Source organism: Trichosurus vulpecula, chromosome 8 (genome assembly GCF_011100635.1).
Source record: "Trichosurus vulpecula isolate mTriVul1 chromosome 8, mTriVul1.pri, whole genome shotgun sequence".
In the NCBI taxonomy this organism is placed as follows: domain Eukaryota; kingdom Metazoa; phylum Chordata; class Mammalia; order Diprotodontia; family Phalangeridae; genus Trichosurus; species Trichosurus vulpecula.
This window is the reverse complement of record NC_050580.1, coordinates 54,203,241-54,226,612: the sequence shown is the minus strand read 5'-3', so window position 1 is coordinate 54,226,612 and position 23,372 is coordinate 54,203,241. Positions and strand designations below refer to the sequence as shown.

At 45.1% G+C, this 23,372-nt stretch overlaps 1 protein-coding gene across 2 annotated transcripts in view; it reads right to left on the bottom strand.

Moving 5' to 3' along the window:
- Positions 1–6,109: 6,109 nt before the first annotated feature.
- CHST3 (carbohydrate sulfotransferase 3) overlaps positions 6,110–23,372 on the bottom strand; it is a 57,745-nt gene continuing 40,482 nt past the window's right edge. For both annotated transcript variants that reach the window (XM_036737064.1, XM_036737065.1), the window contains exons 3-4: positions 10,864–11,138; positions 6,110–9,873 (exon numbers count right to left, since the gene is read on the bottom strand). In XM_036737064.1, the coding sequence (XP_036592959.1) occupies positions 8,634–9,873; positions 10,864–11,003 (1,380 nt within the window). In that variant the 5' untranslated portion in view covers positions 11,004–11,138 and the 3' untranslated portion in view covers positions 6,110–8,633. The remainder of the gene's footprint in view (positions 9,874–10,863; positions 11,139–23,372) is intronic.

Sequence of the window (23,372 nt, the reverse complement as noted above, 5' to 3'; positions counted from 1 at the left end):
ATGGTTTGAGGACTCTCCCATCAAGGTGGCTTCCAAATGAATTCCCATAGAACTGAAGGAAGGGGACCTCTGAAAGAATCCTGATTCTGATTCTTAACTTTCTGACCATGGACAAATTACTTAATCTCTTTAGGCTTCCTCTTCCTCCTCCGTAAAGTGGGCATAATACTATCTACTGTAACCAGATCACAGGGTCGTTTCAAGTTTTGAAAGAGATAATGGACATTGTGTGCTTTGTAAACCTTAAAGGGCAATATGGGGGTGGGGGTTGGGAGGGGGCTGTTCACATGGGTTCATGAGAGCCAGAGCTGATGGTTAAATTTTCAGCATTAGCATTGACATCTCAGAAATTGGCACATATTAAGACTCAGGGCTTGATTTATTTTTTATGTTTTTTTAAACATTAATTTTTAAATTTTGAGTTCCAAATTCCCCACCCATTGAGTGATTTCTTGTTTTGTTGATTATCTAGACTTAAGAAAGTGATGGAGCCGATGTTACTAATGTAGATCAAACTTTAAAATGTGTCCTGCATACTTCCCTACCCCATCCCACCCCAAGAGCCAGGTGCTAAACTTTTACTAGCACACCACTGATGGTCAGCTATAATTACAGAATGAAGAATAGACGTGGACCTTTGAGTCCCTCTAGTGATTAGAGGACTAGTCTAGCCCCTCCATTTTACAGATGAGGAAACTGAGACCCTGAAGGAGGAAGTAACTTTCTTGAGATCATGTCATTAGAAGGTAGCAGTGTCAGGATTCAAATCCAGGGCTTTTCCCACTACCCTAGGCTATCTCATTAGAAGCATTGTTCCAGAGCCTAAGAGCTACTAGTCTTCCATCTGTGGCTGAAATGCTTTAGTGCCTTACCTGTGGAACTGAGACTACAGGCACACCTGCTCGCTCATAGCCTTGCTTGGATTGGGTCAGATAGGCAGGAGACAAGGTCTGGGAGTCAACTGAAGAAGAAACCAGTGGAAGGCAGAGAGGAGAGGTAGATTCCAGCTTGGTTTGTGGTTAAGAGGGTGGATAGTTTTCCCATCAAAGGCACTTCTCTGCCCTGTGATTAGGAACAATTTGTCTCTCCAGGAAGCCATTTGTGTCAGGAAAAAGCAGCAACAAACCAGCCACTAAAATTAATGGTATTTTTAGGTTTCCTTCAACTGTGGAGATTGACATCACCTGGTCTGCGAGCTCTCTCCCACAGTTCAGATGCCCGAGACTGTCATTTCTGCCTCACCAAAGGTACAGAAGAGAAATCATTTGAAGCATTTCCTCTCAAGATGGATTCCAAGACAGTTCCTGAATGAGTCAGGCTAAAGGATAGAGAGAAGGACATTTACTAGCTGTGTGAACGTGTACAGGACACAGCCCCAATGTGGGTCTCAGTTTCCTCTGCTGCAAAATGGGCCTGGGGTTGGACTAGATGACCTTTAAGGTGCCTTCCAGCTCCAATTCCTATGATCTTCTGACTTGAGGTGGAAGACTGAAGGCTTCTGGTCAGGCCAGCCCTGGGTGACATTATGAAATGATGGACCTCCCTTTCTACATTCATCTTCCTTCACTTGGGACCTTCACACAGCATCCCAGGGGCCCAGGACCTTCCCTGGACCATTCTATTCAGATTTGTCCAATCAGGGTCCAAAACTGTCTTTCCCTTTTCCTCTCTTCTTCCTCTCCCGTTCACTCAGGAAGCATCTGAAAAAATGAATCCATGTGAAGTTGTGAATGGTTGCTAATAGCTTTACGTGCTATTGGGTGGGAAAAATAACCCTATAGAATCAAGATTATTAGAACTTAGAGGTTATTTAATCACACTCAGGAATTTTACAAGAATCAGGAAAGCACAGTGTCAGTGTGATGTACTAGAAGTAAAGGTGGACCAGAAGTCAAGGAAGTCCCTACCCTCACCATGGTTACTTGAAGCAAATTATTTAATTTCATCATCTGTAAAACTGAGGTCGCTTCTTGGTTCCAAGATTCTGCGATAGTGGCAGAGCCCAAATAGGAACTTGGATCGCCTGGCTCCCAGTCCTGGGCACTTTCCACCAGACTATGCTGCCCGTGGGCTGGATCAGGATAAAACTTCTCCTGGTGCTTCAAGCCAATCACAGCCTGGCTCCACGTTGTGCTACTCAAGTTTATTACCCATTACTGCCTTTTATGCACTTGAAGTTCCAGCCAGGCTGGCCTCATTGAAACTCCTCAGCCACAATATTCTGTCAAATGAGGAGATTTAGGCTAGAAGAACTCTGAGATTCCTTCCTCAAATTCTGTGATCTCCTACCTCCGAGTCTTTGTACAGGTTGAACCCTATGCCTCCCTCATTTCAGTCCCTTAGAATCTCTGCTTTCTTTCAGGGTTTGGTCAATGTCCCGACTCCTATAGAAAGCCTTCCCTGATACTGCTCATTTGTTAGCGCTCCCTCCTGCTTGTCTCAAATCCCAACGTACGTGTTTACAGAATACAGTGTATCTCATATCTCCCCAGTACGATATAAGCTCATTGAGGGAATAGACTGTTTTTAGTTGGGTTTTCTGGTCTTTGTGTCTCCACTGGCTATCCCAGTGCCTTTTAAGTAGGAGGCACTTCATAAATGCTGATAGAAAGATCCCTGGCTTTAGAGTCAGAAGCTGTGGGTTCAAATCTTACCTCTGACATTGATTGTCTGTGTGACCTTGGGCAAATTATTCCCTGGTCTTCAGTTTCTTCATCTGTACAGTTAAGAAATTGGATTAGATGATCCTTAAGGTCACCCAGTTCTAAATCTATGTTTCTGTCATTAGGGATTGTCCTTTCCATTGAATATGTGCTTTGAAAACATGACATTCAAGATTTCTTTTAGAAGCACCAAAGAGCTCATAGATCACTGATTTGCAGCTGTCAGTAACCGTATAGGTCCTTTCATTTTTTAAAAAAGACCTTATTTTATTACCACATAATTCCTTTATTTTATAGACAGAAACTGAGGGGCAGGGAGGTTTAAGTGACTTGCCCCAAGTCTTATGAGTACTGAGTGTAGAGTCAGGATTTGAACTCAGGTCCTCTGTGTCCAAATTTGGTGTCCTTTTTATTGCTGATTTCACTATTCTACTAAAATTCACCCTGATTTTTCCTTCTACCTTTCACTGTCTGATCTCATTGGAGGTTTTGACTTGCCCTAGACCTGATATCCTCCATGGGGAGCAGAATTTGTTAACCGTTTGGTCAAGTTAATTCCTATGATGATTGATTTTGTCTGGCCATGAGCAGGTCAGACTATGTAACTCCCTTAACTAATCTCTCGGAGTCTCATTCTCAGCCACAAGTAAAATAAATGAGTTGAATTAGATAATGTTGAAGGTCTCCTCTAGCTCTCAATCTCTGACTGCATACATAACCCAGTATTGTGTTTGTCCTTCATTCTGGAGGAGGACCATGACATCAGGGAGATGATGACATGACTCGCAGGTGACTTTGATTTGAATGAGGGAGGGCTGTGCAAGGTCACCAGCCTTGCTTTCTCCTTCAGAGCTGTCTGGGTCCAGTGGCCAGATATTCATCAGGACAACTGCAGATGGTCCAGGATGCAATGGGAGACCCTGGTCCTTTTAGGCAAAGGTCTTTTCAGGTTCTCACTTTGAACGAGGTATAGTCCCAGTGAAAAGTAGGAGTAGCACCAATCACTGTTGGAAGGAGAAATGAATCCATGTGAAAAGGACCTTAGAAATCGTTTTGTCCGGTCCTCTCATTTGATGCATAGAGAAACTGAGACCTGGAAAGGCTAAATGATCTGTTAATTATCCAATTAGAAGCATATAGCTTAGATGAGCAATGTTAGATCAAACTTTCACTGTATATATTGTATCTATAATCATCTATGCAAGCCCATTTCCACATATAATTATCTAGTTGTAAATCAGATTTGATACAGTGATCTCAAAGCACTTAACCCATCACCTTCCATCCTTTCTAGAAGCAAGCTGCTTCAATTGTCTCAAAAACATAGAAGACCTGAAAGAAGCATTGACTTGAAATATGTGGAAACCTGAATTTCCTCTTCTAAATCTAGTGTTCTTACCACCAGAGCAGGGGTTCTGAAACTAAAGTCTATGAAATTGCTTTTAAAAATATATTTTGATAACTATATTTCAGCATAATTGGTTTTCTTTGTAATCCTTTGTATTTTATACATTTTAAAAAATTATTCCGCAAAGGGGTCCATAGGCTTCATAAGATAGTGAAAGGGGCCCATGGCACAAAAAGGGTTAAGGATTGTTCTAGAGTCACTGGGACTGCAGGTGCGAGGAATGTACAGGGACTGGTTGAGGAGGGTGGCAGATATATATGGAGGTTGGTGCTTTGTCCTTGCCAGAATCAGTTGCTTGAGAGCTCAGGAATTCTTCACAATAAATAAATAAACAAAACAGAAACTTTCGTATTTTCCCAGTCTCCACACATTTCCTGCAGTCCCATCAGTACTTGGCCAGGAATTTCTTTTCAAGATGGTCTCTGGTCAGGCTTCTTTCCCTTCATTAGGCTTGTCTGCCTGCTGGATTTTTCTGTCTGTTCAGGAAAGTAAGTTTTGCCTCAGCTCTGTGGTAGAAGTTGGGGTGACAGTGCCTGATTTAGCAAACCCAAATGGGTGGGAGGTTGGTGGCCAAAGGAAAGGAGAACACCCTGGAAGGAGTTGTCATTGATGAATGGTGACCATATGATTCTTGGGAGGAGATGAAAGGGATGTGATACAGTAAGACCCTCTCCACTTCCCTGACATTCTGCCATCCCTACCAAAAGGTATGCTTCATACCTTGACGGGTATAACATAGAACAACACAGTTTGAAGGGGCCTTAGAGATCACTTATCAAACACCCTCCTGTCCCGAGGAAAGGAGGTCTGTGAAGGTGACGTGTCAAAGTTAGAACTAGACCCTGGGTTTCCTGACATCTATCCAAGTCATTTTTCTCCTACTACCTTTCACTCATTCTCTCATCTTACTCCTTAATCAGGGCTGTTAGCAGCCTATTGTCCTGAAGCCTTCTCCTTTGAGGGATCTCTCCTATTGCAGGACACCTTCCTTACCTCTCTTTTCCCCCCAGGCTTATGAAAACAACTCAATTGTGTCAGCAAATCTAATGGGACTGGTAGGAGGGCAGGGAAGGGAGAAGGCATGGTGTGTGAGGTGTCAGACACTGCCCTCTCACACCCACAGGCTGGAATGTTCCATACTATTTATAAAGGTTTAACTGAAGATGTGTTCATCAACTCCGAGGGAACTAAATAAATAGACTAATTGTTGAATGAGTCTCTTGTGCTGGTGGAAAGCTGGAGGACCAGATGAAGCAAAAGCTGAATGGCTTCATCTGTCTTTGAGTCCTCCCCATGAGAGTCAGCCCCTTTCCCCAAGGTAAACCAGAAAGGGCTGAAGAGAAATTTGGGTTTAGTCTTAAGAAGGGGCCTCTACATCCAAGGATGAACTGCCTCCATCTCTTCCTTTGGACCCCCTCCTAGCAGTGATGCTTTTATCCTATCACTGGACAGTGATCCACCCAGCTCTGATCTGGTAGGATGGGAGGGGAGTAGGGGAAAAGAGAATAGAAAGCAGCAAATACACTTCTTCCAAGATTTCAGTTTTGGTTCCTGCGGGTACAGAGTCAGTGGTTGGCTCCTGACCTCCTTTAGGACCCTGAGAGTTCTCAGAGCATAATTGCTGTTTTATCCTAATTTTATTCATGGGCTTATAAGATGTCCTCATTTTCCTCCCTTCTGGATGGTCAATACATTCAGTCTCCATGTTTCATAAGCAGGCATGATGGTGAACAGAAAGATCAGAATGAGAATATATAAAGACCTGGGTGAAGGTGACAGTGGAGAACCTGGGAATTCAGACTTCTCCAAATGGTTGTACAGAAGAATAACTATGGAGCTTTTCCTAATAAAAGCTCATCCTGGGACTCATCATCAGGGACTCATCCTAGACCAACAGCTCCTGGCATCTTCCTTATTTCTATTTTTTTAACTATGAGCATTTCTCTCTCTCTCTCTCTCTCTCTCTCTCTCTCTCTCTCTCTCTCTCTCTCTCTCTCTCTCATTTTTCAGTGTATTTGTATATATAACACAGACTCCCTGCAAATAAACTATCTTTTATTTTTCATCTTTTCACAAAATAAATAAATTAATTCAATTTGCAGTGAACAATATTCCAAAGACAGGAAACCCTCCCCTCCCAAGTTCATTTTCAATAGAGTTCTCCAAAAATCTCTGATGGGAGGAGGGGACATGGCGGTGTGGGGAGCAGTGAGCCTGTGGCATGTGCAAGACCAGGCCCTCAGAGAGCAACACTGGGAGTGGAGGTAACGGTTTCCCCATCACTACTCGATGTTTGTTATCAAGGTACTAGCTGGAGCTGGTAGCTTCCCATTCTGGGGAACCAGGAGGTAAAGGAGGCATGGGGACAGGGAGGAGGGGGAAAGTAGTCTCCTTGTTAGGAAAAACCCATTTCTGGACCTGCCAGAAATGTCTTCAGCAACACCTCATCTGGATGTGGGGAGAGGCTCCCAGACAGCGCTATTGGGTTCTCTGAGTCTCAGTCCGGTTTGTTCAAGCTGAAGATTTCTCTGTTGGGGGAGGGTGTTAGAGACACATTCTTACACTGCCCATACATGGAATATGAAATCAAGAACGGAACCATCCATGCATGACTACAGCTCCCTCCAAGGGAAATAGCCCCCAAACCAAGGATGAATCCATCACGGTTCTGGACACTCTGTATCTTGGCTGCCTTTAGGAATTTTTTCCCTGTTCCCCTGAGCTATGACCAGTCCCTAAATAGAAGGTCACCCTTCTCTCACCAAATATGCTGGCCTGACTGGGATGACCGGATGTGTAACTCTCACTTGTATATGCTGAATTGCCCAGGAGAATGTAAGCTCCTGGAGGGCAGGCACTGTTTTCTTGGTCTTTGTCTTTGGATGCCCAGTCCCTGCTACAGAGCTTTGGTAACTTGAAGGCACTTTAATAAATGCTGGTAGAATTAATTAACTGTGTGGGACAACTGCATTTTAAGTGTTAATTTCTAGGTCATGGCCTAGGGGAGAGGGGGATCTTGTCACTGGACGTTGTCTTTAGAAGCAAAATATGCACATGGTGACAGCATTCTGAGGCCAGGGTGGCTCTCTTAGGTGAAGGGGAAGCACCCCATGACCCTGGAAAACAAAAGGAGTGATAAAGACAAGTCTCCTGAAAAGCAGGGCTGGTGGTGGGAGGGGAGGTAGGGCTGAGCAGATTCAAATTGACTCCAGCTGCCTCATTTTGTTTCTAGGGACCCCCCTGTAGCAACGGTTCCTGCTCCTGGGCTAAGGGGAAACCCCAGCCTTTGGTTCCTTCAGTCTCCCTCAAGGCCCCAACTGCCTTCTCTACTAACAACCTCCAAGCAACACTTACTGCTGAAAGAAAAACAAAGGAGGAAACCAAGCCATAAATAACTTTAAAGCCCCAAATAATGGTCCCCTATCAAGTTAAACAGTTTTTCTCCCCAAAAACCTCAAGGAGGTGGGAGAGGAGGGCTTTGAGACACTGGTTTGTCACCTTGGTGGCTAATTTGTGGTCTGAAGAAGGGGTGGGAAAGGAACCAGTGTCTTCTGGAGAGGAATAGGGATTCTGGGCTCTCCTGTTCCCCCTTCCCCCCTGAATCTTCCCTAGGCACTGTTCCAACTTCAGCTCTAAATCCCCTCCCCCAACCAGCCAGCCAACCAAAGGGGCCCTTTATCTGTCCCCCAGGCCAAGCTTTGATCATGCCTTCCAGAGGGAGACCTGGGCAGCCCACAAGGAGAGAGTGGCTCTGTTGGAGCCAAATGACTTTGGATAGGGCCCTTGGGGGCGGGATGGGGTATCATAAATAAGTTGTATAAGGGTTGGTCAAAGGCCAGTTTAATGCAGCCCATCTGCCACAAAAGTGAGGAAGCTTAGAGATAAAAGGAGGTAGTAGTGAGAACCAGAAACAGGCAGGGGCCTCACTCCGGGCTGGAAGTTTGCCATTTTAAATGAGGCCCTCTGGTCAGTCTTATCATCCCAGGCAGGCTGATGACCCAGGCCATGAATCTCTCTCACCTCCAGGTCCATCTTCAGCAACAATTATAATAAAAATAATGAGAGGACTCTCTTTGGGTGTTTAGTACAGAAGTACCCTGCAGGGACCAGGCAGGCTTGGATGGAGATGGGAGGAGGGCACTGAGGCAGAGTGTGCTGTCAGAGGGTGAAATGAAGTCATCCACAGGCCCAGTCTAGCCTCAAGCCCCCGGGGGAGAATTCATCTTTGTCAGATGGAGGTTTGAAAGTCCCAGAAGCGGGTCAGGAACCTGCCCTGGTCTCTTTCTGTCCTAGGAAAGCTTGGTGGCAAGAGGATAAGGAGGGAAGAGATAAATGGGGGTGGGGTGGAGTGGGGATAAGGCCTACTTCTCTAGCAAGAAGGACATGCCTGGCTCATTTAACTTCTTACTGGATGACCCTGGCCACCACATCCCCACCCTCTTCAGGCTCGGTGTCGTTGCTCTGACTTATCTGTCGCATTGCAATTTGGCAGTTGACATCAGTAGGAGGTCATTGGGCTGAGGGTGGGGGTCGTGGCTAAGGATCCAGTCCCCCTTCAGCCATTACGTCACCCAGAAGGTGCCCCGGTCCTCCAGCAGGCTGATGGAGCGATTGGTGAGGGTGGCTGGATCAGGGGCCAGCTTGTAGCCAAAGAGCTCCATGGCGGGGCCGCAGGCCCCCTGTACCACCTGCGCCAGCTTGAAGGGGATGCTGAAGCGCCACTTGTCAAACTGCTCTGAGGAGTTCTTCTGGGTAGAGTAGATGCCGCTGCTGTCCCGTGGGGCTTGGGTGTTCTTACGGATCCAATCTTCCACCTGCGGGGTGAGGGTGATGCCCGCAAAGCGGTACATCTCCCGGGCCTTCTGCAGAGGCAGGCGGGCCACGTCCTCATAGCGGACCAGCATGTAGCGGCCCCGGAGCCAGGAGGGCTGGCTCAGGCCCAGCTCGGCGGAGAGGCGGATGCTCTCGCAGTTACCCCGAAGCCTCTGGACCTCGTCCTCCCGCAGACGGGCCTCCCCTTCCGCCACCCACTTCTTCCAGGTCTCGTACTTGCCAGAGAAGGCCACCATGCGGGACGCCTGCACCGCCCGGGGGTCCCGTACTAGCTGGATGATCCGCATGTCCAGGCGGGGGTCTTCTACGAGCGGGCGAAGGAACTCCAGCTGCCGGATGCGCACCGCTTTGAGGGCCATGTGCTCTTTGCGCTGGCAGGCGTCCGCGGCCAGGGTTAAGTTGAGGGGGCCGCAGCGGCGGTTCTTACAATGGTACTTCTCAAAGACCTTCTTGACAAAGGGCGTGCAGACAGGCTCTTCGCAGAGCGAGCGGCTGGACCCTCTCCGGAACATGAATTGAGTCAAGTGGTCCTCGGGAAGAGGCGTGATGAAGTGCTCCAGGATGTAGAGGTCGCAGAGGAACAGCTGCTTCAGCACGTCCCGGTAGACCAGGGCGGAGCCAGCGGCATTGGCTCCCCCAGGTTCGAAGGTCACTGTCCGTTCGATGTGCCACAGAGGCTCGAAGAGGTAGAAGATGTTTCCCTGCTGGTTAAAGAACTCGCCCACGAAGGAGGAGCCTGTCCTGGTGGTGGCCATCAGAAGCACGTGCCGTCTTGGGCCCAGGGGCAGCTCCTCGGGCTCCTCGCCCAGCTGCAGGGTGATGTTACGGAGCCGCTCCTGGAGCTGGGAGAAGGAAGAGTCCAGTTCACTCAGGGATAGGAGGGAAGCATTGTCTGAAAGGATCAGGGCTGGGTCGGTGCTGTTGGCGTCCATTAGGGATTGTGGGATTTGCTTCAGCTTGTCGGAGACCCTGTGCGCACAGAGGAAAACAATGATAGCAGCTGGAATTCACATAGCATTTTAAGGTTTGCAAAGCACTTTACGAATATTAAATAATTCTTTCTAAAATGACATCACTGCTAGGGTTAGTGTCTATGCAGGCAGCCTTTTCCTTCAGGAAACCTCCTTGGAGCAATTTTCTCTAGTCTGGTTCAATCCCTGACTAAGGCAAATAGGATCTGAGGATGTTAGGGCTGTTCAAACTCTCCATTTGACAGAGGAAGAAAGCGAAGACCAGCAAGGTCTAGTAATTTACCCAGGTTCATACAGATAAAAGTTAGTAGCAGGGAAAGCTGGGTGGTGAAGGGGAGAGAGCACTGACCCTGGAGTCAAGAGGACCTGAGTTCAAATGTTCCCTCAGACACTTACTAACTGTGTAACCCTGGGCAAATCACTTAACTCTGATTGCTTTCCCTCCCCGCCCCCCAGTAAAATAAAAGTTAGTAGCAGAGGTGCCATTTTTAAAAAATTAAATCCCCCCCCATCATTAAACAATTTGTTTCCTCCTTCCAACCTCCCCTTCAACCAATTGGAAAAAAAGAAAAAGAAAACTCTAACAATAAATATGTATAGTATTTGGTTTTTGGTCCCCAAGTAATGGAGCAGGTGCCAATCTACTTTGGTAGGAGTTTCCTCATTGGGAGTTCCCTATACCAATGAAACAACAGGTCAACTGATAGCTAGCTAGCTAGCTAGCTAGATAGAAGGATGGATGGATGGATGGATGGATGGATGGATGGATGGATGGACAAATGAACGAAATGAGGTTGAAAGGGTTTTTCTGTCATTGTTTTGCCTCCTCTTCCTACTAAATTACAAGCTCTGTGAGGGCAGTGATAATGTCTTATCCAAATCCTGCATGGGCCCCAGTGCCTTACATAATATTTCATACACAGTAGGCACTTTTGTTCAATGAATGAAGGAGTTTATGAAAATAAGGAATAATGGTTCCATTTCTTACCTTGATATGATTTTATTTTCTTTCTCAATGAAGACAAAAACAATAACCACAAACAGCAGGAAAAGAGCATATTTGCTCCTCATTCTCAGGCTGTGTAGAAGGTCCCGAGTATCCTGAGGCCAAGAATGTCCTCTTTCCATGGGGATTGATTGGGGAAAGGGAGGGAGGGGCTCTGGGAGCTCCTTCCCCTCCCAACAAGCTGTCCAGCCCCTAACCTCGGGTAGTTAGCTGGACCGCATCTTTGATCTTGTCATCAGGTGGAGGACACCCACGTCCTGCAGAAAGAGAAAAATGATGCCAGCTAAACATCTTACATTTTGAAGGAAGGAAAAAAAGGATATTGGAGCCAGTAGATGCAGGATCCCATCCTTCCAGGGTTTTAACATAACTATAGCCCCTATGGATTTCAGAAAATACCTGGAAAGACTTACATGAACTGATGCTGAGTGAAATGAGTAGAACCAGGAGAACACTGTACAAAGTAACAGCAACATTGTATGATGACCAACTTTGATAGACTTAGTTCTCAGCAATACAATGATCCAAGACAATTCCAAAAGACTCATGATGGTAAATGCTATCCACATCCAGAGAAAGAACTACGGAGTCTGAATGCAGATCGAAGCATACTATTTTCTCTCTGTTTTTCTTTCTTGTGGTTTCCCCCTTTTGTTCTGATTCTTCTTTCACAACATGACTAATGTGGAGATATGTTTAATATGATTATACATGTTTAGCCTGTATCAGATTGAACACTGTCTTGGGGAGGGGGGAGGGAGAAAAAAATTGGAACTCAAAATCTTATAAAAGTGAAGGATGAAAACTATCTTTACATGTAATTGGAAAAAAATAAAATACTATTAAGTAGAAAAAATAACTACAGCCCCTATTCATGGAAACCTATAGCAAAGTGAGCCCCAAACCAAAGTGAATGACATGGACTGGCTGGAATCTGAAACTGGATTGAACTGAAATATGATTTTTATTGAACCATGAATAGACGTCACATCATTTTTTTTATGTTTCAAAGAAAACTTCACGATCTAGGCATGTAATCCAAGGAGGTCAAAGATAGAAAGAAAGGCCCCAGGAAAGCCAAAATATTCCTAGCAGTGTATACCGTAGTAGCAAAGAATGGGAGAAAGGTGAGGGTGTCCAGTGATTTAGGGAATAGCCAAACCAGCAGTGGTAGATGAATGTGATGGTACTACTGTGCCATAAAAAATAATGACTATGGAGACTATTAGGAGGCATGGAAAGATTTTTATGAACTGATGCAAAATGAAATAAGCAAAAATGGGAAAGCAATATATACCATGAGTTGTTGTTCATTCAGTTGTATCCAACTCTATGTGATCCCATGGACTCTTGTCCATGGGGTCTTCTTGGCAAAGATACTGGAGTGGTTTGCCATTTCCTTTTCCAGTATGCCCCAGTATACAGTATACAGATTTCCAGTATACAGAGGAGGAAACTGAGGCAAATAGGGGATAAGTGACTTGCCCAGGGTCACACTGCCAGTAAGTGTCTGAGACTGGATTTGAACTTCTGGTCTTCCTGACTCCAGGCCCAGAGCTCTATCCATTGTACCACCAAGCTGCCCCATTGTACATAATGAGTACAATTATGTAAATGAAAAGAACAATAACCACAATGTATCAAAACTGGGCTCTATATAATTATAGTGACCAAGCTTTGCCCCGAAGAAGAGACATGAGAATGCACCTCCCCCTCCCTTCTTTGTAGAGGTGGGGGGCTATGGAAGCAGAATACTGTCAGATTTGACTGATCTAGTTTTGCTGTCGTAGCCTGCTGAACTGCCTTTTCCTCCTCTCTTCCTTTTTTATTCTTATGAGAGAGGCCTTTACGGGTATAGGAGAGAGGAAGAATTGATTAGAAAATGATGGTGACGTAAAAACAAGAGTAATCAATAATTTTTTGGAAAAAGCGAACCAGTTCTGAAGGCAAAACCTCTCTAAAACCAGAGAGCTGGAAGAGCATCCCATCTCCCCACGCACTCGAAGCCTGCCACGGACCATTCCAAATGACAGAGTCACCTCGTCTCCCAGTTGGAAGGGATGACTCAGCCCGTGTAGAGCCACCTCCTCGGAAGCCGTGTGACCAATGCCCACTCAGTGCTTGCTGAGGACTTCCAGTAAGCGGGAAGATGGCTGCTTCCCAACGCCCTCCATTCCACTTCTGTTCGGAGTGAAGCATGCTTGCCCTCTCAGCAGAGAGGTGGTGAATTAGAGGTGTGCACCTAAGCAGGAGGAGTCAATGCACTGGCTGTTTTGCTCACCTCCACTTCTGTTCCAAGGATGGGTTCTATTGAGGATTGACTGGAAGACGCAATGTTGGCTTTTTGTTTTTAAAAGAATCAACAAAGCACTTTAAAAAAAAAAAAGTAAGACGGGGCAGCTAGGTGGCACAGTGGATAGAGCACTGGCCCTGGAGTCAGGAGGACCCGACTTCAAATGTGGCCTCTTATACTTGTTGGCTGTGTGACCCTGGGCAAGTCACTTAACCCCGACTGCTTCCAAAAAATTTTTTTTAAAGAGACAGCTAAGAGGACATTCAGTAGGGCAATGTTAAGGAATAATGATATCTAAAATTTATATAGTGTTAAAGGTTTGCTAACCACTTTACTTACATTGTCACATGTGATCCATCACAACAACCTTGTGATGTTGTTGCTTTTATCTTTATTTCATACATGAAGAAACTGAAGCTGAAGAAAGGTTAAGCAACTGGCCCAAAATTACATGGCTAATAAGCACCTAAGGCAGAATTCAAACTCAGGACTTCCTGACTCAGAGTCCAGCATCCTGCCCACTACTCCACCTAGATGCACCAGGAAAGGAGAAATGGAAGCCAAAAAGGAGAAAGCATCTAGGAAGAGGGGGCGGTCAACATCCTCCAAAGCTACTGAGATCAAAGAGGATGGAGCTTGAGGAAGAGCACTGAAGAGATCGTTGGTAACCTCGGAAAGTCTGTGAAGTGAGAGTGAGTGCTGAGGACGTGGCCAGGAAGCTGCCTCCCAGCCTCTGTCCTCAGCAGAGCCCAGATGTGCTGCACATCTGGAGAGCTGGCTCACAGTGCTGTTTTCTCAAAAGGTGACTATAATTTGGAATGGTCCATATCGTGGTGGTTGTTCTTTCTTTCTTGATGATCTTTATACCAAGAAGGGCATATTCCTAAGAACAAATGATTACTTCCTCTAACAACCTACATCAGCAACATATTTCCCTTAGGCAAAACTAATCTTCCCAGAGAAGCTTCCCTCCCTGGTGTTCTTCTTTTCTGGAAGCATCCTATTCACTTCCACCTGTGCACGTGTTTTATGGGCTCCAGATCCTTCAACACCAGCTATTTCCCCAGAGGATCCCTGAGGCTTTTCTAGAAACCATTGACTAAGGAAGAGGGAGTCCCTATCATAGCATCTCCATTTGAGCTTCCTTCAATTGAGAATCTGCAGGTCTCTGAATCCTCATCTTGTGCCTCTTGTATAGAGGCAAGGAGAACTGTGTGTGGGTGGTCAGAGACATGGGGCCATGGCCCAGATTTCACACAGAGTTCCGCATTCTGTAGGGATAGTGTCCACTCCTCCCAAACCTCCATGTTCAAATATCCTCACAGCTCACACAGCCCAATATTTCTGGTCCCTGGAATCTAACTTTACGGAGAAATAAATCTGGTCAAACAGAGTCATGGAAACGGGCTTTGAAGGTGTCAGAAACTATCTAAGGTCACACCCCACCTGCTTAGAGGGCAGTACCCCTTGGGCCAGTCTGGGATCCTTTCTTTCATCTTCTAATGGTGCCAACTTAAACTTTGCCCACTCAGATCTGACCAGGATCTCCCCTTTCCAAGAATGGAGCCTAAGGACCTTGCCATCAGTCCTTGCTACTCCCTAAAGACCACAGGGCATTTCCATGTAACGCTGTCTTCCCCAATTAGAATGGAAGCTCCTTGAGAGCAGAGACTCTTATGTGTATCACTTTTTAATTTGTATTTCGCTGTAGTGCTTTGCAAATAGTATCATTTAATTGCAAATAGCGTTTTTCTATTGCATTCCATCTAATCCAAACCCTCTCTGAATAAGAATCCCCTCTACCTTTCAGCCACCCTTGGTCAATAGGTCAATATGCATTTATTAATTGAGGCACCACGTTGAGCACTGAGATTACAAAGAAAGGCAAATGACATTCCCAGTTCTCAAGGGCCTGGGGCAAGTAGGTGGTACAGTGGATAGAGACCCGGGCCTAAAGTGAAGAGGACTCAACTTCCTAAGTTCAAATCTGGCCTCAGATGCTTATTACCTGTGTGACCCTGGACATGTCACTCCACCCCGTTTACCTCAGTTTCCTCATCTGTGAAATGAGCCCCAGAAAAAAGTGGAAAACTTCTCCAGTATCCTTGCCAAGAAAACCCCAAATGGGATCATGAGAGTCAGACATGATTGAAAAATGACTCCACAACAAGGAGATAACATGCAATCAACCACACAAGATACATACAGTATAGCTTAGGGATAGCTTCAGAGGGAAGCCACTAAGATTAAGGAGGATTTGGAAATGCTTCTTACAGACGGTGAAATTTTAGATGATACTTGAAGGCAGCCAGGGAATAGAAGAGGCAAAGATGAGGAGGGGGAGAATTCCTGGCCTAGGGGGTTAGCCAGTGAAGGTGGTGAGAACTGGGAGGTGGAGTGTCATGAGGGAGCAACATCAAAGAAGCCAGTGCCTAGATCACCTGGCTAGAGTTTTTAGCTTGCCCAAGGTAACAAAGGCATCAGAGATAGTTTTGAACCCAGGTCCTCTGACTTCAGAGGCAGTTAACTTTCTACATTTACCTCTTTGTAACTTCTACTTTGACCAGTTACCTCATTGTTCTGAGTCTGCATTTCCTTGTGTCTAAAACAGGGGAGGGGACAGCCTCGTGGAGTGAGTTAGGAAGACCAAGATGCAATTGCTGCCTCTAACACATACTGACTGTGTGACTCTGGGCAAATCACTTAACCTCTTAGTATACCTGGGCAAATCTGGAGACTTGAAATTGGAGAGCAGGTGTGGATCTGGTAGAAGGAGCTTCCTCAGAAGGCGTACTCTAGTCTACGTGAATGATATTGTAGGAGCGGGAAAGACAGAAATAGAGAGAGAGAAAGAGAGAGAGAGCAAAGGAGAGAGAGAGGAGAGGAGGAGGAGGAGGAGAGAGAGACAGAGACAGAGAGACAGAGAGAGACAGAGACAGAGAGAGACAGAGAGCGACAGAGACAGAGACAGAGACAGAAAGACAGAGAGAGATAGAGAGACAGAGACAGAGAGAGATAGAGACAGAGACAGATAGAGAGACAGACAGAGACAGAGAGAGACAGAGACAGAGAGACAGAGAGGGAGAGAGGGAGAGGGAGGGGGGGGGGGAGAGAGAGAGAGAGAGAGAGAGAGAGAGAGAGAGAGAGAGAGAGAGAGAGAGAGATTGTAGAAACATCTGAACTTAAGGACTAAGAAAGAACAACAAAAGGGGTTTGAAGGAGTCAGGGAATGGAATTCAAGCCCTCCCTCAGGAGTTGATATGAAGAGCAGAACAAGGCAAGAGAATGAATGAAACCTTCTGGGTTTTGAATGTTTTACTACTTTCCTGGAATGCAGGAGATTCTTTGTCCTTTCCAAAGAAATATAATTGGCTCTTTGCCTACAGAGTGAGAAGAGACCCTGTGGGAAGGTAAGCTTTCCAAGTGTTAAAAACAGCTCAATGATGAATGCTAGAAAATGCTAGAAAAATGTAAGCACAGGAAGGCCAGAGCTTTTCTAGACCTAGTTCCATGTGGACTAAGCACAGCTTCTGGGCTGCAGGTAAGAGCTGGGGGGTGGGGTGGGGCAGGGTGTGGTGGCACCATGCATGGAGACTGAGACCCTTGGGGACTTGAGGGGATAGTGTCCCAATTTTCAGAAGTTTAGATCTATGGTAGAAGAAGAGAGGGAACAGAAGGCCACCATCTTCCACTCTAGACTTGTCCTATGATGAACATGCCATGAAACCAAGACATTGACCAATAGTGGCTTTGACTTTCTCATGATCTTCTAAGTTCAGGTTTAAGTTTACAATTTCAAGATCACCTAAAAAAAGTTAGAGTAAACGACATTGACTTGAACGTCTGGGTGTCCTTGAGAACAGCACCAGGCTCATTTAGAGGGTTATTAATAGTATAATTAGCACTGACTGAACACCAGTACCAGCCATGCCTTGCCAAAAGGAGGAGAGAAAATGATTCCTGCCTGGAGGGCTCACAGCCCAAATGAGAGAAGTACTAAACTCTGGGTGAAAACAGACCACACTTGCCTGAACACACTAAGATGCTATTGGTGAAACTGTGACTTGTTCCAACAGTCCAGGAAAACAACTTGAAAATGTAAGAAAAGTTACTAAACCATTCTTTGACAAAGAGGTCTCATTAGGGGGCATGTACATATGGAAGTCAAAGGCAAAAAAGAAAGGAAGGCAGAGGAGTAGACAGAGTGCTAGGCTGGAATCAGAAAGACCCAAGTTCAAATTCTGCCTCAGAGATTTACTAGCTGTGTGACCCTGGGCAAGTCACCTAACCTCTGCTTGCCTTAGTTTCCTCATCTGTAACAAGATGATAATAATAGTTCCTACCCCCAGGGTTGTTGTAAGGATTCAATGAATGCATATAGTGTTTTACACTATATGTGTTTTACAAACCTTAAACCACTATATAAACGCTGGCTATTATTATTGTATACCTTGTATTTACTTATTTATGAATATGCTGTATTCTCCCCCAATAGACTATAAGCTGCTTTAGGGCAGGGATTGTCTCACTATTGTCTTTTATTCCCACCACCTGGCGCAGTGCCTGGCACCTAGTAGAAACCTGATATAAATGCTTGTAGATTTATTAATGGGTTGGCTGTTGGTTGCCATCACTTGGAGCTAGGGTGTAGACATCTTTCCTCTCCCTGATGGCTGCTTCTGGTATCATCACGTCAGGGGAAGGGCAGGAGTGGTGTAGAGACAGCCTATAATTCTAGGGGAGAAGGTGGGAAGGCAGAGAGAGTGCAAATGTTGGCGTTTCTGTAACAACAGCTCTGCTCAAGGAGGTGCGGAACCTTCCATATCATGCTTTAAGATTTGCAAAGTACTTTACAGACATTATGTCATTTTTACAGTGCCCAGCACATAGTAGGAGCTTAATAAATTCTTGCTGACTTGCTGACATTGACTCACTCTTTGTTGCAATCTTGTGAGGTATTATCCTTACTTTACAGAGGAGTAAACTGAGGCTCAGAGAAATCAGGTTGCACATGGTCACAGAACTACTTTAGAGGTCCCTGCTAGCTCTAATCTTATGAGTAAGTGTTTAATGGGAGATTTGAACCCAGGTCTATCCTCACCCCCAATCTGGTGCTTTTCCCACCATATCACCTAGTTCAAGCATTCTTGGTGTCACCCTTGGGTAAAGGCATCCTGCTGGGGGGAGGGGCTTCCCCCAGTGCTGAACTGCATGAGGATGCATCTGTTAAGTCTATCCATCTACAAACCGTCTTGGGGAAGCACAGAGACAGCTGTATTTTGCTTCTGAGAAGACTGTCCAACTGACTTTCCTCAAAATCTCCCGCTAAAAACAGCATTTGGAGACACCTGGCAGGAAATCTATAGAAACCCATTAGTACATGCACACAGCACCGGTAGTACCAGTGACAGCATGGCTCCTGGAGACTGTTGTTACTTCTTAGGGAGATATTTCCCCAATACCTCTGGAAACACCCCATCAGCCAGCTCACAGGAAGCAGCATTCAGAAGGAGACCGCCTAGGAGTCCAGGGTCATGTGCTGAGCAAGTTTGGGGGGAAGTAAGGAGGAATGAGTTCCTACTTTCCCAGCAGGATAGGATCTTTAGTGTAGAAAACACACTGGCTTTTTTGTTTGGTTCTCAGTATGGTTGGGAACATGCCCGAAGACTGGGAAGCCGGGAGACCTTCAATCAAGCTCTGGTTCTGCCATTTGCAATAGTGTGACTGTGGTCAAGTCACCTCTCTTGCCTCATTCTCCTCGTCTGTAAGATGACGGTGTTGTACTAGATGTGCCTTCTAGTCATAAAACTATGAAGCCATGTAATTGATTGAAACAGAGTAGATCCTTCCCATCTACCTCCTTGCCCTGCCAGAAATTGCCGAGGGATGGCTTGGGAGTTTTCTGTGGCTTCTCGGAGAGTGAGGAAGAGAAACAGCTGGCTGGATTTTCTTGCCTTGGTGATATTTCACAGGGACATGGGACTTAGAGCTAGAAGGAATGTGAACAGTCATCCAGTTCCACCCCATCATTTTATAGACACAGAAATGGTGTTGGCTGAACGAATTCTAGTGCAGCAAAAGAATACGGTGAATTCTTATTTCACCAGAAGAAATTATGAAAGGGACAATTCCAAAAATACTTGGGAGGTCTTGTATACTGACAGAGAGCGATGTGAATGGGACCAGAGAACAATTTCTGCAGAGACTATAACAGTAAAGAGAAACATCTGGGAAAGACCGAAGAAGGCTGATGGATGCAATGATTGATTCTAAATCTAGAGCACCGGCAATAAACGCGCTTTCCTACCTTTTGGCACTGGGGTGCTGGTCTACACGTGCAGGGGGACACTGGCATTTTGGGCTACAGCCAACATGTGGATTTCTTTTGCATGATTATGCTTATTTGTTACAAGCCTGAATGGGCAGGGTGGGAATGGGGAAACTTTTCTTTGGGTGGGGGATAATTGAGGGAAATTAATGGGTAGTAATAGTGATACTAAAATGAAAAGCTCACTAATGAAACATTTAAAAATACACAGAAGAGAGCAGAAGTTCAGAAGGAGACAAAGATGAGCAGAGCAGTTGAAGCTACTGGGTTAAATCTGAATTATGCCAAACCCTACCAAACAGTACACAGTGGGAAAAAACAACAAATTGTATATAACACAAGTTCATAGTTTTGTATATAATTTCCTTCTTTGTTTTTCTTCACATATGGGAATGTTCAGGTTTGTTTATGTTTACTAAGTTTATGATAAAAAAGAAAAAGTAAATATATAGATATATATCTGTATGCTTACTTTCATATAATATAATATATAAATACACACACATATGTGGAGAGAGAGGCAGAGAGACAGAGAGAGACAAAGACAGACACACACACACACACTCAGAGAGAAAGAGAGAGAGAAAAAGACAGAGACACACACACATTCACACAGAGAGAGAGGGTGAGAGAGAGAGAGAGAGAGAGAGGGAGAGCGCAAGCCCTTTTGGACATGGTGAGCCCAAGAGCCAGTGAATGGAGCATGCAGGTGGAAATGTCCAGTAGGAGGTTGGTAATCCAGAACCAGAGGTCAGGAGAGCTGGATATATAGATCTGGGAGTCATTTACATTGAAATAATCACTAACCGCATATTTGCTGATGGATCCCTAAGAGAGAGGATGGAGAAAGAAGAGGACCTAACACAGAGTACTGGGGGTACCCACAGTTAAGGAACCTGGTATGGATGAGGGGAAGGGTGGATAGACAAGTAAGAAGAGAAAAAATGGTATAGTTGCATGGCAGGTGCCAAGAGGGGTAGAATGTCCAGGGAGTGGCATCTATAAATTCCATTTACTCCAATGTTGTTTTTTTTTAACCTGTATCATGCTTCCTTTACAGTAGGGTGGCCAGGTGTGTTTTGATAGTGTCCTTTTTCTTTTAAAGCAATTTGACTCAGTACCATGTGTGGTAGAGTGGAAAGCATTCTGGCTCTGAAATTGGAGTACCTGGGAATCAAATCTTGTCTTACTATCTGTGTGACACTGGGCAAATCACTTAACCTCCATGGACCTCAGTTTCCTCATCTGTAAAAAACAAAGATATTTACTAGCTGTGTGACTCTGGGCAAGTCACTTAACCCTCTTTACCTCAGTTTTGTCATCTGTAAAATGAGCTGGAGAAGGAAATGGCAAACCGTTCTAGTATCTTTGCCAAGCAAATCCCAAATGGAGTCATCATGAGTCAGACATGACTGAAACGACTGAGCAACAACAACAAATGAAGTGGATGGGTTAGATGACTTCTAAAGTGCAATTTGGGATCTATGATCCCATGACAAGCAATTTCTAAGTGTAGGGTCAAGAATAAGATGAATCTAACTCTGTCCTCATTTCTGACTCACATAAGAAGGACAATCCTTCCTGTCCCTATGGCTGCTTTAATTGGAGGAAGATTTCTTGGAGATGTTGTTCTGCCTTAGAAGGGAGGCAAAAGCTAGAGTAGATTTCCCTAGAGAAAAAGTGCATTCCTCTTTTTGTGACACCCTGGGAAATGGGAACAAGTTGTACCCGGGCTTTATGATATCATGTGTGACCTATTGACAAGTAAAGAGATGATTCCCAGCAAGAGTTATGACTCAATCCATCTTCTGTGGATGTATGGTTGTTACCAGTACAGCAAATGGTGATTAGTTTAGAGATATAGTCTCTTTTTCTGTTACATCCAGCCCACTGTGGTATGATGTTTAAAAGGTTTAAGAGACACAGTTTCTGGGTAATTAATCATTTTATTAAGAATACTAGCATGTTATTAATCAAAGAGGTCAGTGGCACTCCCAAATACCAAAGACCCCTCATAGAACTCACTCAATGCTTATATGCCCTCGGAAGGGGGTGTTCCTGAGGGTGGCAATTGACTCTGATTGATTAACAATTAATGAGAAAATGAATATTATAATGAGATGTGGACTCATTCTAATGAGGGTCTTGGGGGTATGTGACATGGATCACCTAAGTTTTGGTCAAAGAGACTTATTATCAATTTCAGTATCACCTGTCGGACAAAAGGGAGAATCTGCATTATCCCAGACCTGTCTGAGGAAACAATGAGCAGGAATTCACCCATTTGCCTAAACTTAGAACTTATTTTACTGTCTTTGATTAGATTTTAGCTTCAGTAAGTCTTTGCCCAAAATTTCCCACATTAGTTGATTTCTGGATGAGGAAGTAGAAAAGAGGAAAAAACTTTGGTCCTAATTCAATAATTAGTTATTAATGTAAGAAAAGAATAATCATTTCGCTCAGTGGGATTTCCTTACATCCACCCTGTGGTGGAGACCTGACTTGAGCTGAGGCAGGATGTATAAGGGGACAGATGACTAGACTAGGAATAAGGAAGACCTAGGCAAACCATGAAATCTTTCTGGGTACTATCTATAAAATTAGAAATCTGAACTAGATTCATCCATCCATCCACCCACCCATCCATCCATCCACCCACCCACCCAGCAATCCATCCATCCATCCACCCACCCACCCAGCAATCCATCCATCCATCCATCCATCCATCCACCCACCCATCCATCCATCCATCCACCCACACACCCATCCATCCATCCACTCACCCACCCACCCATCCACCCATCCATCCATCCATCCATCCATCCATCCATCCATCCATCCACTAATGGTGCTTATTGAGGACTGACAACATGCAAAGACCTATTCCACTGATATAAAGAACAAGCCATGGTCTCTGCCCTCTAGGGCTTACATATGACAATAGAAATGAGGCTACATATACAAATGATTGTAATACAGATAGGATGTGAAAGTGTAGTGGAGGCTCAGAGGAAAAGTGAACATTTTGTGGGGAGGCTCTCTTGTCAGGGAAGGCTCCACTAGAGAAAGGATATTGATAAACTAAAATGTCCAGAGGAAAGCAGTCAGATGACAAAGGACCTCAAGATCACATCATAGGGAGGTCAAGCCAAGAAGTCAACAAGCATTTATAAGCACCTACTACGTGCCAGGCTGAAGGAACTTGGAGTGTTTAACCTAGAGAAGAGAAACTTTGGGAGGTGGGAAACAAGATAGTTTCCTTCAAGTATTTGAGGAACTGACCTGTGGAAAAGCGACTAGACTTTTTCAGTTTGGCCCCAGGGGGCAGAACTGGGTGGAAGGTGTAAGAGATTTAGATTTTGGCACAGAGACAGGAGAGGTTTCCACATATTTAGAGCTGTCCCAAAGAGGAATAGACTATCCCCAGGAGGATGTTGATTCCCCTTTCCTGGGGGTTTTAAAGCAAAAGTACAATGACGATTTGTCATGGATGTTGCTCAGGCATGAGTTAGGCCGGGGAGCGCTGAGGTCTCTTCCTACTGAGGAGGGTGGCGATAAAAATGGTGAGGAGGACAGATGCTAAGAGACTGCTTAGGTAGTAATGACGGGACTTTTTGTAACTTACTGGATGTCGGGTAGAGGGGAAGAGAGAGAGGGGAATCCAAGATGACAGGTTCCGAGGTAATAGAGGAAATGGAGATGTCATGGGCAAAAATAGAGGAATGGGGAAGATGAGGAATTTGGTTTTGGACATGTTGAGTGGGAGGTGACAGCAATCCATTCCTTTCTTCCTTCAGGATTCAGCTCAAGCACTGCCTTCTAGAGGAAGTTTTTCCTGACTTCCCCCACCCCCTGCCTCCCACAACTGCT